The following is a 25,387-nucleotide window of genomic DNA, read 5'->3' on the forward strand; positions in this document are numbered from 1 at the left end:
GTACAGTCACCTCTAACTTTTTGAATCAGTCACACTGCGAAATGCTACAGAATAAACCACAATTCTGTAATGAATACAGAGTCAGGAGGTCGGATCCAAGCACAGAAGCATCGTTTATTAAACCAAGCTACCGAACACAGGGCAGGTGTCGAAGTCTAGAGGCAGGCAGCAGGAATAAAAAAACACAGGTATACAGTATGCTGAGAGAAACAGTACAAAAGGGGCAGGCAGGAGACAATGTTGTTAAACAGACAAGCTAAAATTCATAACCAGAAGAATCTAATAAAGAAAACCACTTTGACCGCTCAGAATCTAGGGAGTGTGATGTGTTTGGGTGATCTAGGGAGTGTGATGTGTTTGGGTGATCTAAGGAGTGTGATGTGTTCAGGTGATCTAGGGAGTGTGATGTGTTTGGGTGATCTAGGGAGTGTGATGTGTTCAGGTGATCTAGGGAGTGTGCTGGGTTTGGGTGATCTAGGGAGTGTGCTGTGTTTGGGTGATCTAGGGAGTGTGATGTGTTTGGGTGATCTAGGGAGTGTGATGTGTTTGGGTGATCTAGGGAGTGTGATGTGTTTGGGTGATCTAGGGAGTGTGATGTGTTTGGGTGATCTAGGGAGTGTGCTGGGTTTGGGTGATCTAGGGAGTGTGATGCGTTTGGGTGATCTAGGGAGTGTGCTGGGTTTGGGTGATCTAGGGAGTGTGATGTGTGATGTACAACAGGAGCGAGGGTGTGACCTGATGGCAGGCCTTGCAAATTAATTCATTATACTGTGAATATATAGCTTCACAGACATTCTGTTGCATTATTTTCTGGTTTGTGCAAAATCGTTAACAATAACATAAAACCAGTCTGCACACCACTAAGGTGAATTGATTTAGTCTTGACAGTGCTGGGGGATAGGTAATGTATTGGCACTTGGTTGACAATGCTAAGGGATAGGTAACATCTTGACTCTTGGTTGACAGTGCAAGGGGATGGGTAATGTATTGACTCTTGGTTGACAGTCCTGGAGGATGGGTAAGGTATTGACTGTTGGTTGACAGTTCAAGGGGTTTGGTAATGTATTGACTCTTGGTTGACAGTCCTGGAGGATGGGTAAGGTATTGACTGTTGGTTGACAGTTCAAGGGGTTTGGTAATGTATTGACTCTTGGTTGACAGTGCAGAGGGTTGGGAAATGTATTGACTCTTGGTTGACAGTCCTGGGGGATGGGTAAGGTATTGACTCTTGGTTGACAGTTCAAGGGGTTTGGTAATGTATTGACTCTTGGTTGACAGTGCAGAGGGTTGGGAAATGTATTGACTCTTGGTTGACAGTCCTGGGGGATGGGTAAGGTATTGACTCTTGGTTGACAGTCCTGGGGGATGGGTAAGGTATTGACTGTTGGTTGACAGTTCAAGGGGTTTGGTAATGTATTGACTCTTGGTTGACAGTGCAGAGGGTTGGGAAATGTATTGACTCTTGGTCGACAGTGCTGAGGGATGTGTAATGTTTTGACTCTTGGTTGACAGTGATGAGGGATGGGTAATGTATTGATGTTCAAGTGTCAAATAAACACAAATGGATAAGAAAAGGTCTTAGCCATCAGGTGCCCAGTTTAGGAAAACATAGTTAACTTCCACTGAGGTGACATCATAAAGGTTTTCTGTGATAGTATTGACTAGGTCCTGAGCTCAGTAAGGGGAACATCCAATGCTGTAGGCTAACTTAGAAGATGTTTATATTATTTTGATATTTTGTCTTTTTGTGATATGTTGTCACGCCTCCTGAGTCTGCTCCCTCTCTTGATGGGACTTCGGCACTCGTCATCACTGGTCTTTTAGCCAATGCCGCTCCCCCATTCATTATTCTCTGTCTTATTATTATTGGTTCTGTCTTGTTTTTAAACACCTGCGTTTAATCTCTTCATTTAGCTCTATATATAAGCCCAGCAGCACTGTTTTTGTGCGTTATTGTTGTGTAGCGAAGCACTGTGTCAGGTGCGTTCTCTAATTTATGTTTCATTTATGAGTGTAACAGACCTCCACAATAAAGGTCAATCTGTTTAATACATCTCTTGTTCTGCGCCTGAATCCTTCTCAACTGAGCATTACATATATAGATTTTTTTGGGGTGTATAATGACATGTATATTTAAATGTGCAACAAATGTATTTATTAGGTGTCAGACTCGTGTAGTGTATTTCAATACGAATTCAGGGGAATTTCTTAAAGATTTTTGGCACCCTCTGGCACTGGCCAGGATGAGGAGCATCTAGGCTTTGTGCAATTTAGTTTTATTTGGGTGTTTTTTTGTTATCAATAGGGTAATAGTATAAACATTTTCGATAGTGTAAACATTTAAATAGATCCTCCTTTTTAATTTTAATTAGTACAATTTGTTTCTATTTGTCTTTGTTACTTCCTTTTGATATTTATGAGTATTATTTTTGTATATACAGGTCTGCTCAAGCAAAAAATAGTATTTTAGTTAAGGATAGTGATCATATGAAGCCATTTATTATCACATAGTTGTTTGGCTCCTTTTTAAATCATAATGATAACAGAAATCATTGTTTGGCCTTGTTACAAACACAAGGTGACACACACAGGTGAAAATGGCAATTCAAGTTGAATTTCCCACACCTGTGGCTTTTTAAATTGCAATTAGTATCTGTGTATAAATAGTCAATGAGTTACTTAGCTCTCACGTGGATGCACTGAGCAGGCTAGATACTGAGCCATGGGGAGCAGAAAAGAACTGTCAAAAGACCTGCATAACAAGGTAATGGAATAGGATATACAAAGATACCCAAAGCCTTGCAAATGCCAGTCAGTACTGTTCAATCACTTATTAAGAAGTGGAATATTCAGGGTTCTCTTGACAACAAGCCAAGGTCTGGTAGACCAAGAAAGACTTCAGCCAAAACTGCCAGAAGAATTATTCCAGATACAAAGACAAACCCACAGGTAACCTCAGGAGAAGATGGAATGGTTGTTTTACAACGATACTTGAACAAAAATCAGCTACATGGTCGAGTTGCCAGAAAGAAACCTTTACTGTGCCAATGCCACAAAAAAGCCCAGTTACAATAATCACAACAATGACCCTAAGTACAAGGCCAAGTTGACCCTCCCGGGGTTACAGCAGAAAAAAGGTTCTGGAGCAGCCATCACAGTCTCCTGACCTTAATATCATTGAGCTACTCTGGGGAGATCTCAAACATGTGGTTCATGCAAGACGAGCAAAGACTTTGCATGACCTGGATGCTGTTGCCAAGACCTATGGGCAGCTATGCCACCTGCTAGAATTCGGGGCCTTATAGACAACTATTACAAAAGACTTCACGCTGTCATTGATGCTAAAGGGGGCAATACACAGTATTACGAACTAAGGGTATGCAGACTCACCCAGGGAGCCATCCAAGGTAGAACCACCACTGTGCATGCACAAACACACACACACACACACAAAGAAAAGCTGTCCCTGATGTTAATGATGGAGATAAGGGCTTTCTTAGCACCTCTCCCATGGGGCTTTGCTGCTGCCTTAACACAATATGGACCACCAATAGGACGGTTGTGTATATCTGTCTGTACGTGTGTGTGTGTGTGTGTGTGTACCGTGCGGCTGCAGGTTAATTAGCCAGACAGAGCTTAGACAGAGAGCGGCAAGCCAAAAGGTCCCTCTGTGCTTTACCCAGCTCTCAGCTTCTCAGGCTTAGTTTACACAAGAAGGTCATTTTAATCAGGCGAATGCCAGGCTGGCTAATCTGCAGGTCTTTGCTTGAGCATAAACAGAGGATATCCTTGGGCTCAGAGTGGCTCAGATACCAGTAGTCATGGAAAAGTCATTTAGTGAACCTCACCTATAGACCAAAATCTCCTTCTAGCCTCTACCCTCTGGCGCTCTCCCTCCATCTCTCTTTTTTCTCTCTCTTTCCCTCCCTGCCTCCCTTCCTCTGTCTCTGAATCAGTCACTATCTCTCCCTCTCCTGCGCCCTCTCTCCTGTAATATTTATAATCCTGGTTCATGCTTAATAACATAATTATTCCAGCAAGGTAAGAACAAACCCAAAATGAGAAAAGGGGCCCTGGAAAAAAGGCTTTGGGAACACCTGTCCTATGAGACTTAGTTCTCAAACACAGAGACACGCAAAGAGACAAGACACAGACACACGCACACACACACACACACACACACACACAGACACACAGAAGCAAGACGCACACACAGACACACACACACACAACTAACTCAGCTATCATCAAGAGGACATCAAAATGTATTCCCCTTAAATACAATAATTCTAATCCTTTCTTCCTAACTGTAATTCCAAATCCTAACCCTTAAACTAACATGCAGTATGTCATTTTCTCCTACTGGTCCCCCATGGAAATCAAACCCACAACCCTGGCATTGTAACCTCCATGATCTACCAACAGAACTACAAGGGACCCAAATCATGACATTTTCCTGGTTAAACCACATTTTGGAGGAACATTTTGGCACACTACCACATAATCGGTTTGTGTGTCAGGTTTTAAGATTGAATCATGTGGATTCCTAAGGGGAATGAGAGCAAAAAACAGGCCTTTCTGTTTTCTAACCAGCAGACTCATAGGTCCATGTGTCAGACAGTCACACTAACGGATGAACTTCCCAAACACATAGATCTTGCCCAGACATCTAGAACCTACCCAAACACCCAGACATCTAGACCCTACCCAAACACCCAGACATCTAGACCCTACCCAAACACCCAGACATCTAGACCCTACCCAATCACCCAGACATCTAGACCCTACCCAAACACCCAGACATCTAGACCCTACTCAAACACCCAGACATCTAGACCCTACCCAAACACCCAGACATCTAGACCCTACTCAAACACCCAGACATCTAGACCCTACTCAAACACCCAGACATCTAGACCCTACCCAAACACCCAGACATCTAGACCCTACCCAATCATCCAGACATCTAGACCCTACCCAAACACCCAGACATCTAGACCCTACCCAAACACCCAGACATCTAGACCCTACCCAAACACCCAGACACCTTGACCCTACCCAATCACCCAGACATCTAGACCCTACCCAAACACCCAGACATCTAGACCCTACCCAAACACCCAGACATCTAGACCCTACTCAAACACCCAGACATCTAGACCCTACCCAATCACCCAGACATCTAGACCCGACACAAACACCCAGACATCTAGACCCTGCCCAAACACCCAGACATCTAGACCCGACACAAACACCCAGACATCTAGACCCTGCCCAAACAACCAGACCCTACCCAAACACCCAGACTGAATAATGAACTCTCTCTGTATGTCTGTTTGCATATGATAGACAACGTCTTTCTGACTATGTCAGAATTTTGTCTCCATCTATACTAGTCTGAGTCCCCTCCCTCCTACGGTCTGCCTCTCTGCTACTGTCTGCCTCCATCCCACTGTCTTCCTCCATCCCACTGCCTGCCTCCATCCTAAGGTCTTCCTCCCCCTTACAGTCTGCCTCCCCCCTACAGTCTGCCTCAATCCCACTGTCTGCCTCCATCTCTGCTATTACATTCTTGGGGTGTTTTCATTAGACTCATAAGACATGGATAATGCCACATTACTCGGACAAACAAGTTTCTGGACATGTCCAAGAGACCTGCAAAGTGTCACGCAATTGGTTAGTGCCATCTGGGTCTGGGGAGTTAGAAAGAGAATATGGCTGCCTTGTCTTCAAGGTGAAATAACAGATACGTGTCCCTCCAGGATTTAAATATCACATTCTATTTCCAGACTTCTGCCAACTTTACTCACCGCTATTACAAAATAACCAGAAAGTTACTCCTTATTTGGTTTCATATCACTTCAAGGTGGTTTGGCCATTACAAAGTATATATGCTTACGTTTACTTGCAATGATTTATCCGTGTCTGAAATCGGCTGAAGTTTGTAATGGTTGTTTAAAGTCAGTAGGTAGTAGAGTCTAGGGCCAGTAACTGACAAGGTGAATAATAACCTGGTGTGCCCTTAAGCAAGGTGCTTTACCTGAGTTGTTCTGGATTTGTGTCTGCTAAATAATATAAATGTAAAGAAACATCAATCATAGATTGCAATTTTTCTTGGCCTCTAGAATACCTTGATGGACTAGTCTGGTGAAAAATCAGTAAAAAAATGTCCTGTATAAGTTTACAAATAATATCTCTTCAATAATTTAAAAAGTTCAGATTAAGGTTGCTCAAGGACACAATAACGCTGTCCCACAAGGGATTTAAAACCACAAGGGATTAAATGGGTCATACCTGCATTAGGACAATAAACAGACTGACAGAGATAGTTGAGCCTAGTTAGATAGTTGAACTCATGAAATTAATTTGGTTGTGCTACAAAGAGATCTACTGAAATGTTTGTCAAGACATAGTTAGAAGTGGCTATAATTCTGATACAACTCTACCGGGTATTGCCTGCGGCTGGTTGGCTGATTATCTGACTGACTTGACTGACTCATTGGTTGACTGACTTGACAGTGACAGAAATTGCCTTTTGTCAGTGGTCATGTGTTGGTACATCTAACAATGTAGCCATTATTTTAAGGGACGTTCTATCACTTCTGTTATGTTGAAATTCACCGTCCAGGTTCTCTGGGCTTTGGTGCAGTTAAATTAGTCACAAAAAGTGTGCTTTTTGGTGTGTACAGTAACAGTCATGGTGGCCATTTTCCTCACCTCCATGCAATTCAAATGAATAGAACAGATGGAGAAGCTGAAGGGGTAAAGGCTCCCATCTGCTAAATACAACAAGGAATTTCCCACTATGAATGAACCATCCTTCTACACGGAGGAAAATAGACACAGGAGAGAGTGAGAACAGACCTGGGGTGGAAAAAGAGACACACAGACAGCATAAAAAGTAAGAACATTTATTATTAGAGGGAGGGACGGAGACAGACAGAGAGTGGAGTGAAAGCGAGAGAGAGACAGCAAAATAGATTGAGATTGACAGTTGAGATTGACAGTCAGTGAATGCCTTGACAGTTGTCAATGAATACCTTGACAGTTGTCAATGAATACCTTGACAGTTGTCAATGAATACCTTGACAGTTGTCAGTGAATACATTGACAGTTGTCAGTGAATACATTGACAGTTGTCAGTGAATACCTTGACAGTTGTCAGTGAATACCTTGCGATGGAACGCGGGTGTCTTATGACCCTTTCTCTGTGTGGGGGAGGTGAGGGGGGCGAGAAGTGTTGGGTTGAGGGGGGTGTAAGGTTTGTCATGGAACACCTGCCTCCACTTAACCCCTCTCGGGCTTTCTGCTTGAGCTGCCTCTTTCAGGCCTCGCTCTCTGGGCCCCGTCCTGCCTTCATTCATGTTTGGGGCATCCCGCAGGCACAGGGGCCTCTGCGCCTGTCCTCCCCAAACACCGGGCCAGCTTGGGGCCAGCTTGGGGCCAGCTTGGGGCCAGCTTGGGGCCAGCTTGGGGCCAGCTTGGGGCCAGCTTGGGGCCAGCTTGGGGTCTTTAGGGCCAGGACTGGCCCTGAGAACGAGCTCGAACTGAGGCAGCCATTTCAAAGACAGTCAGCCACCAATTCGCATTAATTTCACGCTAGTCCTACCTACCAACACACATTAACGAAGACAGCATGCATGCAAACACACACACATCATCTCACCCCCAGCCCAACTGGTCGTTATGCCAATCTAGAGCCTCTGTTAGGTCAAGAGTTATTCACATCACATTAAAGAGGACATGGGGTTCCTCTATTCAGGACCCACCACAGGCAAAGCCCCCCTCCCTCCCCACGCCTCATAAAAGATTGTCCCTCTCCCCTCTCCTCCCACCCGACTCTCACCCACACTCCCCGCCCTCCTCGACTCTCTTTACGTTTGGCATTCCCTCCTTTCCTCTCTCCTGGCCCATCTCCTCTTTCCTTCTACCCATGAACCACAGCTCCAAGGGCCACTAGTCCAAAACCTATATATCAATATGATTACCTATGTCTACAAGAGGCGACGGCCCCTGTCCCTGATAATGGCTTCCTTTTTGTTTTGGGAGGGATAATACAAATACTGACTGACACTCCCTATCGGTCTTTCTCTCTCTCTCTTTCTCTCTCTTTTTCTCTCTCTCTCTTTCTTTCTCTCTCGTTCTAGTTCCTTGCATCATTGACTAGCTCAAGTGCTCCAGCTGCTTTCAATGTTCTGTGAATTGCTATTCGCTTTCCTTGAAAAACACTTGAAAAACACAAAGAATGCAGTCATACAGTTTTAGCTGACATTTGGGAATGAGTACATAACCCGCCTTGTCAAAGAGTAGGTGCTAAGAAAAGCCAAGACAGCTCTTTTAAAAAAATGACATATTTTCTCGGTTCCAGAATCCTTTCACCTTGCAGAAAGGAAACAATCATTCGGGTTAGTGGTAATGAAGCGTGGTCAAAAACAGCATTATTCACTTCCTGGCTGTCCCAGAAATAGAAAGGCGCAGTAACCTGGTTGATTCAGGAGCTTTCACATTGAGTTACACATTTACACTCTAGTAACCGTAACACTCCACCAAATAGAACCTACCGGAAGAACACATCTGTAAGTATTTCAATACATTCTTAAGCCTCATAATTGAGAAGAATGGGAAAACTGTTCATTTCAGTATGGTTTTTCCAGAACCCTGATGATACGAGCGGTTACCTGGGGACAGGTTTGATTGACAGGCTTTAGTGGTATGAGGTAAGTGAGGTTTGACATAACCATGACTACTGGACACTGTTTATTCACCGGCCTTTTGGTGTTACCAGTGATGTCTGGTGACCAAGGGCAGGAGGAAAGCCTTCCAAATCTCCCCCTTATCCCAGCTTTGATAGACGGGGCTCCTAAAATAACTCCCACTAAGGTGACCTCTTCCTGTCCACAGGAGGGAGGGAGCCAGAGAGAAGGGGAAGGAAAAAAGAGAAGTGAAAAAGCGAAGGCGAGATTTAAAAGAGGGATGTGAGTAAAGAGATGGACCAGAGAAGCACAGAGGGAGAGGTTCTATTCCGAGGTGTCAGAGACAGGAGGCTTTGGGAAGGTTCTGGGACCTAACCTTCATGCCTGCTGAATTGCCTGTTTTGGGGACTTTCCATCAAAAGCAGTACTTGGCAAAGGCTGCCCACCACACACACACACACACACACACACACACAGTTTTATCGCCAGACAACATTTATGCCATATCTGGCATGTTTGGTTAGCATTTAGTGTTCACTGTTCACTGTTACTCTGCAGACACATGCATTACTTTCCTATTATCCTGAATCTTTAGGTTCTGCTTTAGTCTATGATAAGCTGATAGCAGGGTCTCTACCTGCTATCAGCTACAAAGCAGTGCGGTCGTTGACACTAAAGCTGCTTTTCTGCTCCAGAGGCTGATAGCTCGTCTGGTCTCAGTAGAGGAGAAATATGTTGCTGGGGCATTAGTCTTGGCTCAGCTTCCCAGGCAGAGGTGAAAATGACTTTACCTTCTGAGGGATGGAGCAACGCTGCCTGCGGAGAGCCCAGGCCGGACGGCCTTCAAGCTGCCAAACTATTCTGTCTTGTTATCTTCATTTCTTTTGGACTCCACAACATTCTGGGGATTCTTTTGCAAAAGAGGCCAGGTCCACATAGGAATCCCCCCACAGTAGGAGTTTAAACCTGGGCTTGGCAGGCCCTATAAAGGCCTTGGCTCTCTCCACTGGATTCATGTTGGGGTTTGGTGTGCATATCGGAGATAGTGTTTACTCACTAAAATCTTGTTTGTCTTGGAGGCTGGAAACAAAAGTGTTATGGTACTGTAGTCAGTTGTGAGTGAAGGAGTGTGAGTGTGTGCGTGAGAGAAAGAGACAGAGAGAGAGAGAGAGAGAGAGAGAGAGAGAGACAGCACGCAGCATGATTTGAGACCTGTTGCCATGAAAAAAGGGTAACCAGTGTAGCAGAAACAACATTTTAAACTTTACTAATATTTTTCTATTTATATTCCCCACTTTAAATATTTGCACATTGTAATAACATTGTGCGTATTCAGCATTTGAAATGTCATTAAACTTTTGCATGTGAAATGTTGTTACATATTTTGTCGGTTAAATGTTTACCTACTAGCTTGTTACATTTGCAGTGTCAATGTAAATAAAATAAAACATTCCTATTGTAATAAAGTCACTTTGAACTGAAAGACAGAAAGGAGGTGGAAGTTGAATTAAGGGACATGTGAAATGTAAAGTGTAACCCTAAGGAGAAAACAAGAAGTTGGAGGGAGGTGAGAGACTTGTCCCAGGTGAGGATGGACACCAGGGTTTCCAGGATTACCAGTCTGTGAAAAATCCAAAGCTATCCACACACACACACACACACACACACATACACGCACACACAACACACACACTGCATGTAATCAAGAGACAAGCAGATCCATGTAATTTGTCTTAGAACCCAGCACACTGTAATGAAGATAAGATGAATAGCCAGAAAACAGACTTTGAATGTTTCTGTAGGTGGGTAGGGTAAAGCCATGGGTAAGTCTGTTCTACTGCTTTTCAGATAAGGAACAGCGGTTTGTTGGGTTAATGTTTCCAGAAAGAATTCGGTAATGTTTACGGTCACTGTTTATACATAGAAATGTTTACTCCAATCAACACAACGTTGGCTTAATGGCATGAATTATATCCAGTTTTGGTATTAACTTGCTAGAGAACTATATAAGAATGAGGAATACTTTTTAGCTTTTGTGAGAGCAGAAACTTGTAACGTTACATTAAGTGGTGACTAATGAAGCATGGTCATGATTCTTTTTAAGCAAGCCTGATGAACAATGAGTACTGCCAGTAAACAGACCTACAGCTTATATTTTTGCTGTAGGTCAATATACTTTCTCCAGCCAGGAATGTCAACAAGCTAGGCTGTGAAACTTTCACCACATTCAGCATCCTATGTCCCGACCTCAAAGTCACAGCAGTTAGAGCGTAGTGCAGAAAAAACTACAACTTTACATCACGCTTCAGTCACACCTACCACGTTTTGTCTGGGTATGTGTACAACAAAAGTGATTAGGAACCAGGCTGAAATCTATGCTACACAGCCGTAGACAATGTTCACAGCATCTAGGCATTTTGACAATGTTGGTATTATTATATAACAGATAGTAATTACATAGATATACATGCTCCTACTGACACAAGTTTGAAAAGTTGTACAAACTCACATGTAATAAAACGTATTAACCTTTTATTTCTAAATCAGGCAGGGGTGTCCAGGGATGAGACAAAATATCTTTGTCCTGTCAATAAATAAATCCCATTTTGACAGTCTTGTGTAAAACATCTGTCTATTGTGGAGTGTTTATCTTGGGAGTTTTTTGTATTGATTAAAGTGAGCAAAAAAGCAGAAGCTTTTTTTATTTCATCAAGAGATCATGTATTGCACTTACATACTTTCAAGCTAATTATAATACTCCATTTTGTTTCTCTAAGGGGGACTGGGGGGGATTTTGACCTCAGTATTTCTGGAATACTAGATATGGCTTTGGCAGGAGTTAAATAAAAATGGACTAGGTCCATTGCAGGAAAGAAATGTATCTGCTTCCCCGCTTCTGTTCACGTATTTGATACACATCAACAAAAATGACTTGAAATAATTCACGGCTTGGTCAAATTGGGGGTGTTTAGGCTGTGTGAATGGGCTGTTAAAGGGGTAAATCAGTATTAGCATCGACCCGGACCCAGGCAGCAGCCCAACTACATTCCTTTTGTTACTCCACATATCTCTGCACTCAGTAAAACCACAGCTAATTGCTTTCACATTACTGAGCAGGCCATCTTGGTGGCTTTCCAAGACCACCTATGTGACCAATGCTGTAAGCCTACCTTCTAGTGTTGCTTCAAACTTAGGAAAAGGTTGAGGGAAAAAAAGACTGATGGAAAAAAAACTGTCAACTGTTTTCATTTAACACGATCTAAAGACAAGCACGTTGACAGCAATGTAATCAAAAGTATAACAACCATTAGCAGAATAGTATTGTTTAATCTGGGAAGTGCAAAATGTGTATAAACTGTACCATTTCTGGTTGTCTCTCACTCTTGCGCCTGTGTTCATATGTCCAACTCTGGGTATATAGATTAGAATCCTGCTTTTAAAAAGAAAATTGACAATATAGAAATGTTCCTTGAAAGAACTCTAATCCGATCAGAATGATGCAAATCTCCACAGCTATGTATCAGTCCTTCAATACTTCAAGCGCGATGGAATGGCCCTTATAATGACTGTAGTTGAGGCTGAATGAGTGAGTATGTATGGTGGAAGTTCAAGCTGTTGGAGCCATCTCAGGGGCCATTAACTCTGAGCCTAATTCATTTAAGTTACTATAACTCTCTCCTGTCACAGGGCAACAATCAATTTACTCAACCTTCTGCTGGTGTGGGTGATTGTGTGTGCGTTTGTGCATGTGGGTGTGTGTGTGTTTGTGTGTGTTTGTGTGTGTGTGTGTGTTTGTGTGTGTGTGGGTGGGTGTGTGTGTGGGTGGTTGTGAGGCTCAACGGTTTCAGTAATGTAATGAGGAAGAAAGTGTGCATCATTTGTCATTTCCACAGGGGAAGCAACAATGGACATACATAAAATAACTGGAATGAAACTGGAGTGCACTGGAAACCCTGTAAGAGTGTCACTGTCATATGTCCCTCTGACTGACCCCTGACCAAACCACACCACGGTCACATCTAACCCTGGAACCAAGACAACGACAGAAGGTTCTGGGCATGATGTGGAGAACAACCAGACAGTACAAGTCAAAAGTTGGGACACCTACTCATTCAAGGGTATTTCTTGATTTTTGACCTCTTCATAAAGCTGGTTGAGAGAATGCTAAGAGTGTGCAAACCCCATTTTTTGGGTGGCAATTTTTTGGGAGGTTTATTTTATGAATCTAAAATATGAAATGTATTTATCTGTTTAGCACTGATGGGTTAAAAATGTGTTACTACATTATTCCATATGTGTTATTTCATAGCTTTGATTTCTTCACTATTATTTTACAATGTAGAAAATAGCTAAACTAAAGAAATAACCTTGAATGAGTAGGTGTGTCCAAACTTTTGACTGGTACTGTACATCCAGACTGATAGAGACAGACAGGCGAACCGTCAAAGACTTACTTGCAGACAGGCAGACAACACGGACTGCCAAGCTCTTGAACAGCCACATACAAACACACACAGACGGAAAACAATAACAACAGGCTTGTCCTGATGGGTCAGTAATAACAACAGGCTTGTCCTGATGGGTCAGTAATAACAACAGGCTTGTCCTGATGGGTCAGTAATAACAACAGGCTTGTCCTGATGGGTCAGTAATAACAACAGGCTTGTCCTGATGGATCAGTAATAACAACAGGCTTGTCCTGATGGGTCAGTAATAACAACAGGTTTGTCCTGATGGGTCAGTAATAACAACAGGCTTGTCTTGATGGGTCAGTAATAACAACAGGCTTGTCCTGATGGGTCAGTAATAACAACAGACTTGTCCTGGTGGGTCAGTAATAACAACAGGCTTGTCCTGATGGGTCAGTAATAACAACAGGCTTGTCCTGATGGGTCAGTAATAACAACAGGCTTGTCCTGATGGGTTAGTAATAAAAACAGGCCTGTCCTGATGGGTCAGTAATAACAACAGGTTTTTCCTGATGTGTCAGTAATAACAACAGGCTTGTCCTGATGGATCAGTAATAACAACAGGTTTGTCCTGATGGGTCAGTAATAACAACAGGCTTGTCCTGATGTGTCAGTAATAACAACAGGCTTGTCCTGATGGGTCAGTAATAACAACAGGCTTGTCCTGATGGGTCAGTAATAACAACAGGCTTGTCCTGATGGGAAAGTGTTGGACTAGCCTTTTAAACAGTCGTATAATAACCATTCAGTTCTGCCACTTTCTGCTCCAGAACAATAATCCAGGATGACATATGAGGGAAGCAGGAACAGAGATCTTACTCTGTTACACTGAGGGATGTATGGCTTGGCCCTGAGTTCCTCCCAAACAGCACTAATACTAAACATGGTCATCCAAAACATGCAGCAGGCGTATCAAGAACCGTTCATCTCAGACAGATAGCACAATAAATAATCAAAACCTCCTATGATATTATGTGTAATGGAAAGACCTGCGGCCAGTTCTCTGGCTTGCTCAGTACTCAGCAACAGACAGCTGCCCTTGTGCTGCAGCGTTTAACATGAATGGGTGGAGGGAAGGAATTGTAGCTTTCATACATTTCTGCTTTGGGAGCATTCAGGGGCAATAAAACTACAGAAATACTGATGTGATACAGCTTAATAATCTTGCATGTGTAGAGATTTACCATACATCTCCTGGCGTCAGACATAAGCGTCTTAGCACCTTACTGAAGAGTGCAATAATTGACTTCACAGACAGACAGCTCCCCCATTACACCACGGCTCTACCCCGTCTCCATTCTCCGTCCTACTCCTTCGAAATGTTCTCTCTCCGGACTTAGATTGACGGGTGGGTTGCAGGGTTGTTTTAAACCTACTGTCAGTCATCTGCTCCTGTGTCAACATTCAACCGTTCTTCGTCTTTCCTTTCACTGGCCCATCATCTTTGCTCACCCTACTTCCATCTACTGTACATTGGAATGTTCTGTTTTCTCTTTCATGCATAGAATAACCATTTGACCAAACCAGAGGCATGGAAAATAGAGTTACACCTTATTTTATGTTCATGGACAATTTGACCCGGAACGGAGTTTGAAATAACTAAAATACTATTTTATACTGTATGTTCTTTATCCACCAAAAAGGTTCATCTACTTTCATAAGTGTGGTTCTCAGACTCATGGAATACATCAATTATGTGCAATGTTTAAATAATATGCAAATAAAATAAACTCTCCCAGGACCAGAATAGTGATATCCATGATGTATTTGGTCAATTGGATTCCCACTGTATGACCATGCTTTCTACACAGCAATGGTGGCCACATGCTGATCACATGGATATCAGTGTGATATCATTATTCTCAGAAGCTATGCAACACTGATTCAATGTGCATTTGAAGTTAATGTGATCTTATATACATACACAGATAACTATATTTATTAACTGTGATGTTCAGAGGCCTACAGTGTGGACTAAATACTCAAAGGCATGTCGTAAAATGTCCAAATTGAATTGGATTACAACTTTGGTACTGTGAAGAATCACTATATTTTGAATAGTTAGGTCAATCAACTCAGGGCATAGAGAATAAAGATAAAACATTTTGTCTATTGGAACACTACTGAAAAAATCTTGGAAATCTTGATGCACTTACTGTACTTCCTGTCTAGGTCAAATTGACCTGGATCCTAACCGGTGTTGGCAGAATCCAACAAAGAGAAGGATTAATCACTGTAGACATTTCTCTCTCATTTCCCTTTAAGATGTCTCCCCTGTCTGACCCTTTTTCTCTCTCTTTATCACTCCTTCCTTACCCTTCCTCCATCTCTTTAACTCAGAGGTCGTTCGATGCAGTTTCATTTCCGGCACTGTTCAAATCAAAGCTCTACGAGAAGTCTGAGCACTTGGGCTACTGAGAGAGGGACCAAAGGGTGAATCTAAACTTGGCCTGGCTCCAAAACCCTGGTGCCAGGCTTCATAAACATCCAACGGGAAATGAAATAACTGTTAAAGTCGAAATATGTAAAAGGCCGCTCCAACCAGTAAACTCAATTTTCCCCTCAACACTCCCACAGATTTTTATCCACCTCTGAGAGATTCTGGAGAGGCCAAGAGTATTCCGCATCCCGCAGAATAAATGTAGGAATTCCTGGTCAACTTGAGATTCCTTTCCGCCGGCTGGGGGTAAATACAGAGGTCCCCCATGGCCCTGTTCCCTGTTATGGGAGTTAAAACCATACATAATGCAGAACCATATAGTGTGTATTGATCATGCAAGGGTCTGGCAACACACACAAATGTCTGTGGGAGAAGAAGCGTTTAATAACCTTTGCCAACTCACAATCCAGAACCTCAAGAACCCGATTGTAATACTACTCCATCCCCTAGCATTTTCACGCACCACATTCCACCTGGCCGTCAGACACGGAGACTTCAAACAGACGTCTCGGGCCTCATTCAAAGGGCCTACTGGTTTCTGGTTAACACATCCAGCAAGTGGGGCTTTCAAGTGGATCACATCTCAAGTGAAACGACAATGGGCCGACAAATGGAGAAATCAGGGTTCCTGTTGAAAAAAGTCTCTCGCCGGTTGGCACGCCAAGTGGTTTTCAGCCTTTCTAGTGCCTGTGCGAACGCTCCGGGGAAGTTGAGGTGGGTGAGATCTCTTTCCCAGGTTTCCTCGAGGGGTTGAGGGAAGAGAAGAGGCCCTAGTCTCAGCCTGGTCGCCAGGTCCAGGTTCTGGCAACACCCTGTTCATCAGCATTGGTTCCCCCTTTGTCGACGCGTACTTGAGCCAAGTCCTCATGGGCCACGTCTGGGGCCTTGGCTAACGATCACTCAAAATTAACCAAATGAGGCCTTTTATTTCTGGATTCCTTGGTCAGCTCGGCCACAGAGCCATCTCTGCTTTACCCAGAGCACAGGACTGAGAGTGAGAGGGCGAGAGAGAGGAAGAGCAGAAAACACAAAGGTAGGTTGACATGAAATGCCAGGCCAGTCATTCACTCAAGCAGCAGCAAGAGGCCTTCAGTCATCAAGCTCTTTGTTCCTGAATGGAGTGGCTGAACAAACACGGACCAGTGTCTAATTGTCAGCCACCGACAGGAACAAAGTGACAAAGGCTGAGCCTATATAAACAGGCCCTGTCCCACTCATGGCTGTTTGACTACAACTGAGGGAGGTTACGGAGGCCGGGCTCCGAGAACAGACAGTAGGGGCACCAAGGCTGTTTTCCCTCAACAGTCATAAATACAGAGTTTTACTACACTCACCGCGTCTCTTTGGAGAGGAGAAAGGGAAGGGGAAAATGGCAGCAGGGGGCAACACATGAGACCATGATGGACGTGGTAGAAGCCGACCAAGAAGTCAGTGACTTTGGATCTATTGTAACATTTATTTTTTGAGTAGCGGTGGATCTTCCACACAAGTTCATTTTGATGGGGTATGGCAGAGAAGAAACATAATCTTTCCACTTTTTCCTATTACACAAACTTTTCCAGGCACCTAAAGAGGAAGATTACGAAATACTTATCGTTGGCCATCCCCTCTTTGATGCACAGAAGCAACACAAATCAACCCAGCCTCAATTACCCTTCCTAAACAATGGGATGAAAATGGCCTAGGCATTCCCAATCCAATTATAAATGCCTCTCAGATCCACAACAACATACATGAGGCATTCAGTGGCCAGAGAAGGATTGTCCAACAACTGGCTTAAACCTAACCCTCTTTAAAGGAACTAATCTTCAAAGAGAAGAAAATTCCTAGCCTTCAGACTACAACGGGATTAAAGTTTCTATGGCTACTGATAGTAATTACGAACCAATAAAGGAAAGCATTTTTTATGTTAAACAAACAGGGGTGAATAGAGGTGGAGAATTCCGAAACAGCTTAACGTGGATGTCAAGGGCCAATCAGGGTTCTCCTCTAGCCTGACATTGAACCCACACATCAAGGGGCCAATCAGGGTTCTCCTCTAGCCTGACATTGAACCCACACATCAAGGGGCCAATCAGGGTTCTCCTCTAGCCTGACATTGAAACCACACATCAAGGGGCCAATCAGGGTTCTCCTCTAGCCTGACATTGAACCCACACATCAAGGGGCCAATCAGGGTTCTCCTCTAGCCTGACATTGAACCCACACATCAAGGGGCCAATCAGGGTTCTCCTCTAGCCTGACATTGAACCCACACATCAAGGGGCCAATCAGGGTTCTCCTCTAGCCTGACATTGAACCAAGGGCAAAGCAGGCAGACACACGCAGTCAACATTTACGGAGTCAACTGCAGATTAATGGCAAAAACTGTCAAAAAACTATCCTTAAAGTCTTACATCCACATACTCCCAGGACACAAATGTGGCTATACATAGCACAAAAAAGCATCTCAGAGACAATGTTGTCCTCCTACCCTGTGCCTCTTTAACTCACAGAGACTATGGCAACAAGGAAACGTTGCCTCACTATATATAAGACAAATCATCAGACAATTGTAAAATGTAATTTCCCGCAATCCAAACTGCCGTGTTTTAGGTTGCTACATAGCATGGGAAAGGAGTTAGCCAGATGCTATTCTCATCAGAAACACCTGTACCGAGGACACCGCTAACTCAACATCTCATCAGAGGGGAGACGGACTGGGGGCGTATAGTGAGGGGGGGGGGGGGGGTTGGGGCTGTGAAAAGAGAAATTAAGATGGTATTTTGAGGCAAGGATTTGATTCAAAACCAGGAATCCACCACAGTGTGAATTCTTAGCATTTTGATAGAGTCCGGTATATTATATTAATCAGTACTATGTGATGTGCAGTAAACAGGCGGTCCATAGGTTTCTACAGCCCCAGGCAGACGTTGTGAGAAGATGGATGGAACAGAAGCTGGACTAGCAAAGGCTAGAGTGTTGCTGGAAATCCATTTGTTTCTGCCTTTCTCAGAAGGCTGTGGGTAAACCATGCCAAGAACCCTCTCTCAGTCAACAGAGATAACAACATAAATTTGGCTCCTCGACCAGACAGAAGAGTACCTGAGCCAGGTAGAGTAGGTCCACCACACCATGAGGAGGAAAAGACAGGGAGGGTAATCCTCAGTTGGGAGGGAGAGAAGTAGAAGACAAATGTTCATCTCATTCTTTTCAGCAAGTGCCTTTTATATAGCCAAAGCTGCAGACAGTAATTCTAAGAGGTGTTATGGGTTTCCCTCGCTTCAGTAATATAACCCAGCATTGTGGAGGCATCTTTACAACCATTAACATAAGCTTAAATACCCACAATTTTAGCAAGTTACTTCATATGAAACAAAAAGGATGATTCTAAACTGTGTATTATTACAGAGTTTGGTGTTAACTTACACCACCACATTTTGACTGATACTGCAGATAGCAAACTTGGCAGAAATCATGGGGAATACTATGAGTTCTGCATAAGCACAACCAGCCCATCCAGCCAACAGTAGATTTTCAAGTTTTCCCATCATGGAACATAAACGTTCCAGACGTATTTGCTTCATCTCAGTTGGTTCTCTGTTGGTTCACCCAGTGAACACTGTAGGTCGTGAGTGAGGAAAGGAAAGACAACATGAAAGAAATAGGACAGCGATCATGGGATGATTTTAGACTAACAACTAGGAGTGGTGGGAACAGGTGCCAAGGTATTTCAATTCAGAGCTTGTATCAAGGGTGGCAGGGAGAAGGCAATGTGGCTGTCTACCTTTCCTGAGACAGAACCTCTCAGATACAGGAGCCAGCTAGTCGGCCCACCAACCAGTCAGCCAGACAACCAACAAACCACCCCACCAGTCTGCCAGACAACCAGTTAGCTCATCAGACAGCAAGAAAACCAACAAACCACCCCACCATTCAGCCAATCAGACAGCTCATCAGTCAGTCAGACAGCAAGACAAAAAACAAACCATCCCAGAAATCTGCCAGACAACCAGTTAGCTCACCAGACAAGACAACCGGACAACCAACCAGTCTGCCAGACAACCAGTCAGCCGGAAAACCAGTCAGCTCACCAGGCAGCAATCAGCTCACCAGTCAGTCAAGACAACCAGACAACCAACAAACCATCCCACCAGTCAGCCAGACAATCAGTCAGCTCACCAGTAAGTCAGAAAACAAACCAGTAAACGTGAAGTTCAACAATAGCCTCATCTCAATTCATCACCACCACTCCTACTCAAGCTTTGCTCTGTCCTATGGGAGCATTTATGAGTCCTGTTCAGTGATGGACATGAATATTGCGGGGAATGATGAATGCATAAAAGCCCCTTCTTCACTGAGAAAAATCTGATGCTGCCCGTCACATCTTAAAAAAACGAAGGAAAACTCCCTCCGTTGACTGATAAGTTGCACATACTATATTTCCAGTTTTTAAATAAATATCATCTTTGGGTAAGAAGCCGTTAAGGTTGGGTATTTATTAGCTCCCAGAGAGTGTGGTGAGATACAAAGGCCTAATTGTAGGCGGCAAGAGGCCTGACAGTCCACATGCAACAGGTTCCTTAAGTCCTTAATGCAACGCAAACAGGCTTTAGAGATTTACAGTGACACATTTACAGCTGAATTTAAAAAGCCATGTTTCATCCCCACCTCCCCTCAAATGAAATGCAACATGTCCCCCCTTGTATTACTGTAGAACAACGCAATGAAACATGAAAAAAGTAACGTGATGCAGTGGCAGTGAAATGTACACGTCTTTTTGCAGTGTTTGCATTTCCTAGCAGGTTACGTCGATGCACATGTAATCTAATTACAACAGCAAGTTTTAAGCATCTCCTCAACAGCAGAAAAGCCAGGAAGCCCCTACAGGCCAACGAGGGGCCATTTTGACTCAAACATGGTATTGGACTAATGAATATATTTAATACACCATTGTTAAAATGGAATTTAAAAAAAAAAGACTACATTAACCTTTCCTTATTTTATGTTAATGTAGGCTCTGGTCCAGAGTCTCTGTTTTTTCTATATAGATTTCTTTCTCAGATTCTTTCTCAACGTATTATAGCATGTGACCATTAAAAGGCCACTATTTGAATATTCAGTTTGAGTCAAAAAGGCTCACGTCGCATGTAATCAGTGTCATTCTGCTATCAAAGAATACTTAGTAATAAAGGGAATTAGGCCTTATGCTACAATAGCTGGAACTAAAAAGTCAGATTAGATAGGCCTCTTATCTACATCAAAGATCCTACCTCTCTTTTTAATTCTGAGACCCTAGATGTCCAGAGGAGATTTTCTCTCTGTCATGCCCTCATCTCCACTGTGCAGTGCAAAGTCAGTAATTGCAGGAAAGGGTTTTCCATGCTTGGCTTCAGTTTGTAGTGGAGAAATCTTTGAGAAACACTCACTCTAGCACAGAGAGATAGAGCAGAGACACACAAACCATCATCCTGTGACCAAACTTCCCATCAGCATTGTTCTTTAAGTAAATTGTTCAAATTAATCCTTTTGCTTTGATACTGTAGTGACGATTGAACTTTGCAGGGGGGAAAACATGTCTGTTATTGTGTAAATGACTAGTAACATTCAAGATGGTTGGTCTATGGAAATAATTGTTCCACAAGATATGGAATATCTAGACAAAGGAACTTTAAATGAGACTGTCATTAATGAGCTTAATGTTCTGCCAATGAATGAGTAGTTTCACAACTGCTGCCACTTCTTGCAAAACTAAACATACAACAAACTAAGGTGAGGAGTGAGAGGGAGGATAAACAAATTAAATAAGAAATGTATACATTAGCGTGCAGATAGAAGAATCCACAACAATCAGTTTAACATACAATTACACAATAACTGCATGACCTTTAATTACTACTGTAAGTAACCATCAATTAAACAATAAGACAAGACACCATCTACAAAACATATAAACTTGGCAAACATAATGAGGTTAACATGAAAAGGGAAGTAGGTAATTGCTAATGCATGACATGGTTTACACAATGTTGTTTGAAAGCACCAAGGGACCAGCAATGGACTGTCTTATTTATGACTTAGTCCAGATTCACAGAAGTGGTGTGACTTTCTTTTCTTTCCAGGCGCTTTCAACTAGTCCCAAACTGTCACAAAACACACACACACGCTGGCATGATCTCACACACGAGCGCAGGCTAATCCTTCACAAATCCACGTACACACGCGCATAAGCGTGCGCGCACACACACACACACACACAAAGTACACCCATTATATAGTTCCTCCACATTCCTAGAGGTCTGCAAAGGCTGTTGGAGATGCACCAGTGGATTGCAAGTTACTGTAGCATGCATTAGGAGAAGAGTGAGATGTATAAGAGCACAGGAGGATGACAGGAGTCTTAGAAAAAGACTGAACCCATCCCTCCGGGGTGACGTTTTACCGAGGTAAAGTGCCTTTAGTGTCAACAGTCTGTCTTCTTCAAATTCCTGTTCCGTCATAAAATCCCATGTGAAAAACCTAACTTCATCCAGCCATGTATCTTGGATTAACATTGCGAGTTATGGACTCTGTTCTCAGAGAACGGCATGCCGGAATAATGGCACGGAAAGCACCGCCTCCCATGACCACTTTGAGTAATAACCAGAACCAATAGGGAGTACTGGTGCAATCTGAACAAACACAGACATCCTTAACCTGGTGATTAGTCATAGACAGAAAAACAATAACAAATTACAATCACATTGGTCACCAAAGGGGGGAAACCCATATCCAATGACAGTGCTCCTGTTTTAAAACATTAAAACTACGGAAACTACTTGTCATAAGTGCTCAGACACCATCTGGACACCTGCCTCCAATATACAGCAGTTATAAAGTTAGATACGGTGGTTATAAAGGTTATATGCAGCAGTTCTAAAGGTTAGCTACGGGCAGTTATAAAGGTTAGCTACGGCAGTTATAAAGGTTAAATACAGTCACGGGATGTTTACAGGTTAGGTGTGGTAAGGAGAACCATTGTTTGTCTTTGTGATGACTTAGTGAAAGACTATTATTAGTCATAAATATGCCTAACTGCTGTAGAATAATGTACAAAATAGATCTATGATATAAGAACATCGTCACAGCTAGTATATGCATAAATATGGAGATGGCAGATAACTTGTTCCCAGAAATGTGACTGATGCTAAATGGTCGGGTCAGTATCATCTACATATCTTAAACCAAATTCTGATTCCAATTGAACATATTTTGCATTGAAAAACATTTAAGAACATTGGGGGGTGGTAGATGAGGGGGTGGAGGAGAGGCCCAGGGGGCTGGTGTGTCTCCGCTTCTGGGGGGGGCTGGTGGTAGTTCAATGGGTGGAGGACATGCCCAGGGGGCTGGTGTGTCTCCACTGCAGGGGGGTGGAAGATGGGGTGGGGGTGGGGTCTTCAACCTGTGGACCGCGGGCCCCTGGTGGTTCACTGGAAGACTGCATTTGGTCAGACCACGAAGAACCATACTGAAGCCCCATCTGGCACTTTAACAGCCAAATCAAAAGGCACAGATGGACATGTTGAGATACTCTTTCACACACTGCACAACCTCAAACGTCAAAGACCAAACAGTTATTATTTTAAAGGAAAATTGCTTATCTTGAGTTGAGTCATTGGCACAAGAGCATGGCCAAACTGAGCTCAATGATGAGTATTAGTGGTGGCCTCTAATTCTGAGTATAGACTACAGGTATGCATATTCATATTTGTATCATTAGGTGTGAAAGAAAAGAAAACTAAAAGTTTAAGTTCCCAATACTCTAGCCAATGTATATATCATTGTTTTATGATATATACATTCATCATGAATATTGCCCATTAACAAACTGACATAGGAATCATAAAGTGGAGAGAAATGCAGTTATGCTCTTGTAGAATCATGAAAGAATAAGACAGTGGTTGCACAGGCGCCACTCCATCCCTTTCAACGTCCATGTCAATTTATTTCATAGAAGTTTTTTTGATGTATGCCAGCTAGGGTTTTAATAGCCGTTTTTAAGGTGATCTTGTGTTGTATGTTAAAGACGCATTCGTGACTTTGACCGACCAGTCTCTTGATTTTTTGTAAATGAATTAATTTTGCCATTGTAGTGGTAGACTTATGGACAAACACTGGTTAAGGGAGGGATCTATTTTCTGTTAGTAGTCAATTCGAAAGTTTTTATTAAAAACATAAACCAATACTATGCAATTTGATTAGCCTGTGATAGATTTTCATATAATGCAGGCATATTTTTTTTTAAATTAAAATCATTGCCCCTTACGGAAAATCGGATGCCCTTCTGTTGACCATTGTCTGCCGCTCTGCCGCAGGCTCTGGATGTAGCTTAACATATTAGAAACATTCGAAACGGAATTTGACTTACAGCGCACTTCCTGAATTGAAATGCAATATTGCTGATAGATTACATCTGTTGAAATAATAAATTAAAACAAAAAAACGTATTCCCTTTCTAATATCATACTCGGCATCAGTCAATCAATAGTGTCAAAGTAAATCCGAGTTTGCTTTAAATTACTACGAGTTACACAATGGACCTCCAGCTGGGTCTTGGATGGTTATCCCCACCATCATCAGTGGAAATAAGTCCCTTTGTTTTTTTTAATAGACTGGAGATAAGTCAACATTTAAATTTGCTTTGTTTAAAATGTAACACTTGGCAGTGAACACTGATTCAATTAAATATGTATTAGGGTTTCAACAGACAGACCTACTTTACACAAAAGCTAAGGCAATAATGTATGATGTTAACCATATGTTTGTGTAACGAAGCAACTTAAATGAAATAAAGAAACTGCATAAAATACTACAAACAAGAAAATAACGTTCTCTCGTTGAAATATACGTATGTGAGTATTTAACAAAAAGGCTGGATTAATGTCATCATACAAATGCCATTAAACATAAAACGAATGCCATTAAAAGTTGCAAAAAGTTTCTAACGCCACATTTTACTACTGTAATAAAGAGTCCAATTCTTACCAGTCGCAGTCATCTCTAAAACTGCCTGCAGTAGCACCATGGCCCGGAGAATGTTAAGATGACATATCAGAAGACGGTGGGTCACTGTTGCCCGATCAGGATACATTCCTCCTAATCTATTTTAGTCCCTTTACATCCACTACAAACGTTGATTTAAAAAGAAAATAAACAAAAATGTCTATAAGAACTGTCCACGGACTCGTCTTTTATCCCGTATCTGTCTGTGTGTAGTGGAATCACGAAGTTCTCTCTTTTTCCCCTCTCTCCCTGCCGGAGTTCTGCTTTCATTCGCGCTCTCAGCGCACGCTTCCAAAACTTCTGTATGCGGCTTGCCTTGCACGAGCCATCTGGCTCTGATTAGTGTAGGATGTGTCGCCACCTTCTGTTGAAAAGAGGCATGTCTTGGGGTAAGGCTTAACGAGTTTTCAAACCGTATGTTTGAAAACGTCTGTAGTGCAGACTATTATTACAGTACACATGCTGCATTTGATGGTGTTTAGATTCATGAAGCATAATCAGACATGTATGTGGGAGTATATTACATGGGTATAAGAAATGCTGCGGCTTTAGACAAAGCTATGTCACAGGCTATGGCTGCTACTTCAAGTACTGCACATAAATCGATTAACCTTAACCTTACAAAATCACATCAGCAGACTAGACTAGACTACAGCAATACATGTTTCTGACATTTACAAAGATAGAGTTGGTGGATTTGTGTGAACGAAATTACTTCAGAATTCACAATGTTGGAGCACAACCAAGAGGTTAAAAATGGAACT

At 42.7% G+C, this 25,387-nt stretch overlaps 1 protein-coding gene across 1 annotated transcript in view; it reads right to left on the minus strand.

The window, feature by feature from the left end:
* ror1 (receptor tyrosine kinase-like orphan receptor 1) overlaps nt 1–24,907 on the minus strand; it is a 129,381-nt gene extending 104,474 nt beyond the window's left edge. Inside the window, 1 exon segment of the mRNA XM_010872415.5 lies at nt 24,606–24,907. Within this exon segment, the coding sequence (XP_010870717.5) occupies nt 24,606–24,711 (106 nt within the window). The 5' untranslated portion in view covers nt 24,712–24,907.
* Between the last annotated feature and the right edge of the window lie 480 nt (nt 24,908–25,387).

The sequence above is a fragment of the Esox lucius genome, chromosome 8, assembly GCF_011004845.1.
Source record: "Esox lucius isolate fEsoLuc1 chromosome 8, fEsoLuc1.pri, whole genome shotgun sequence".
Classification (NCBI taxonomy): Eukaryota; Metazoa; Chordata; class Actinopteri; order Esociformes; family Esocidae; genus Esox; species Esox lucius.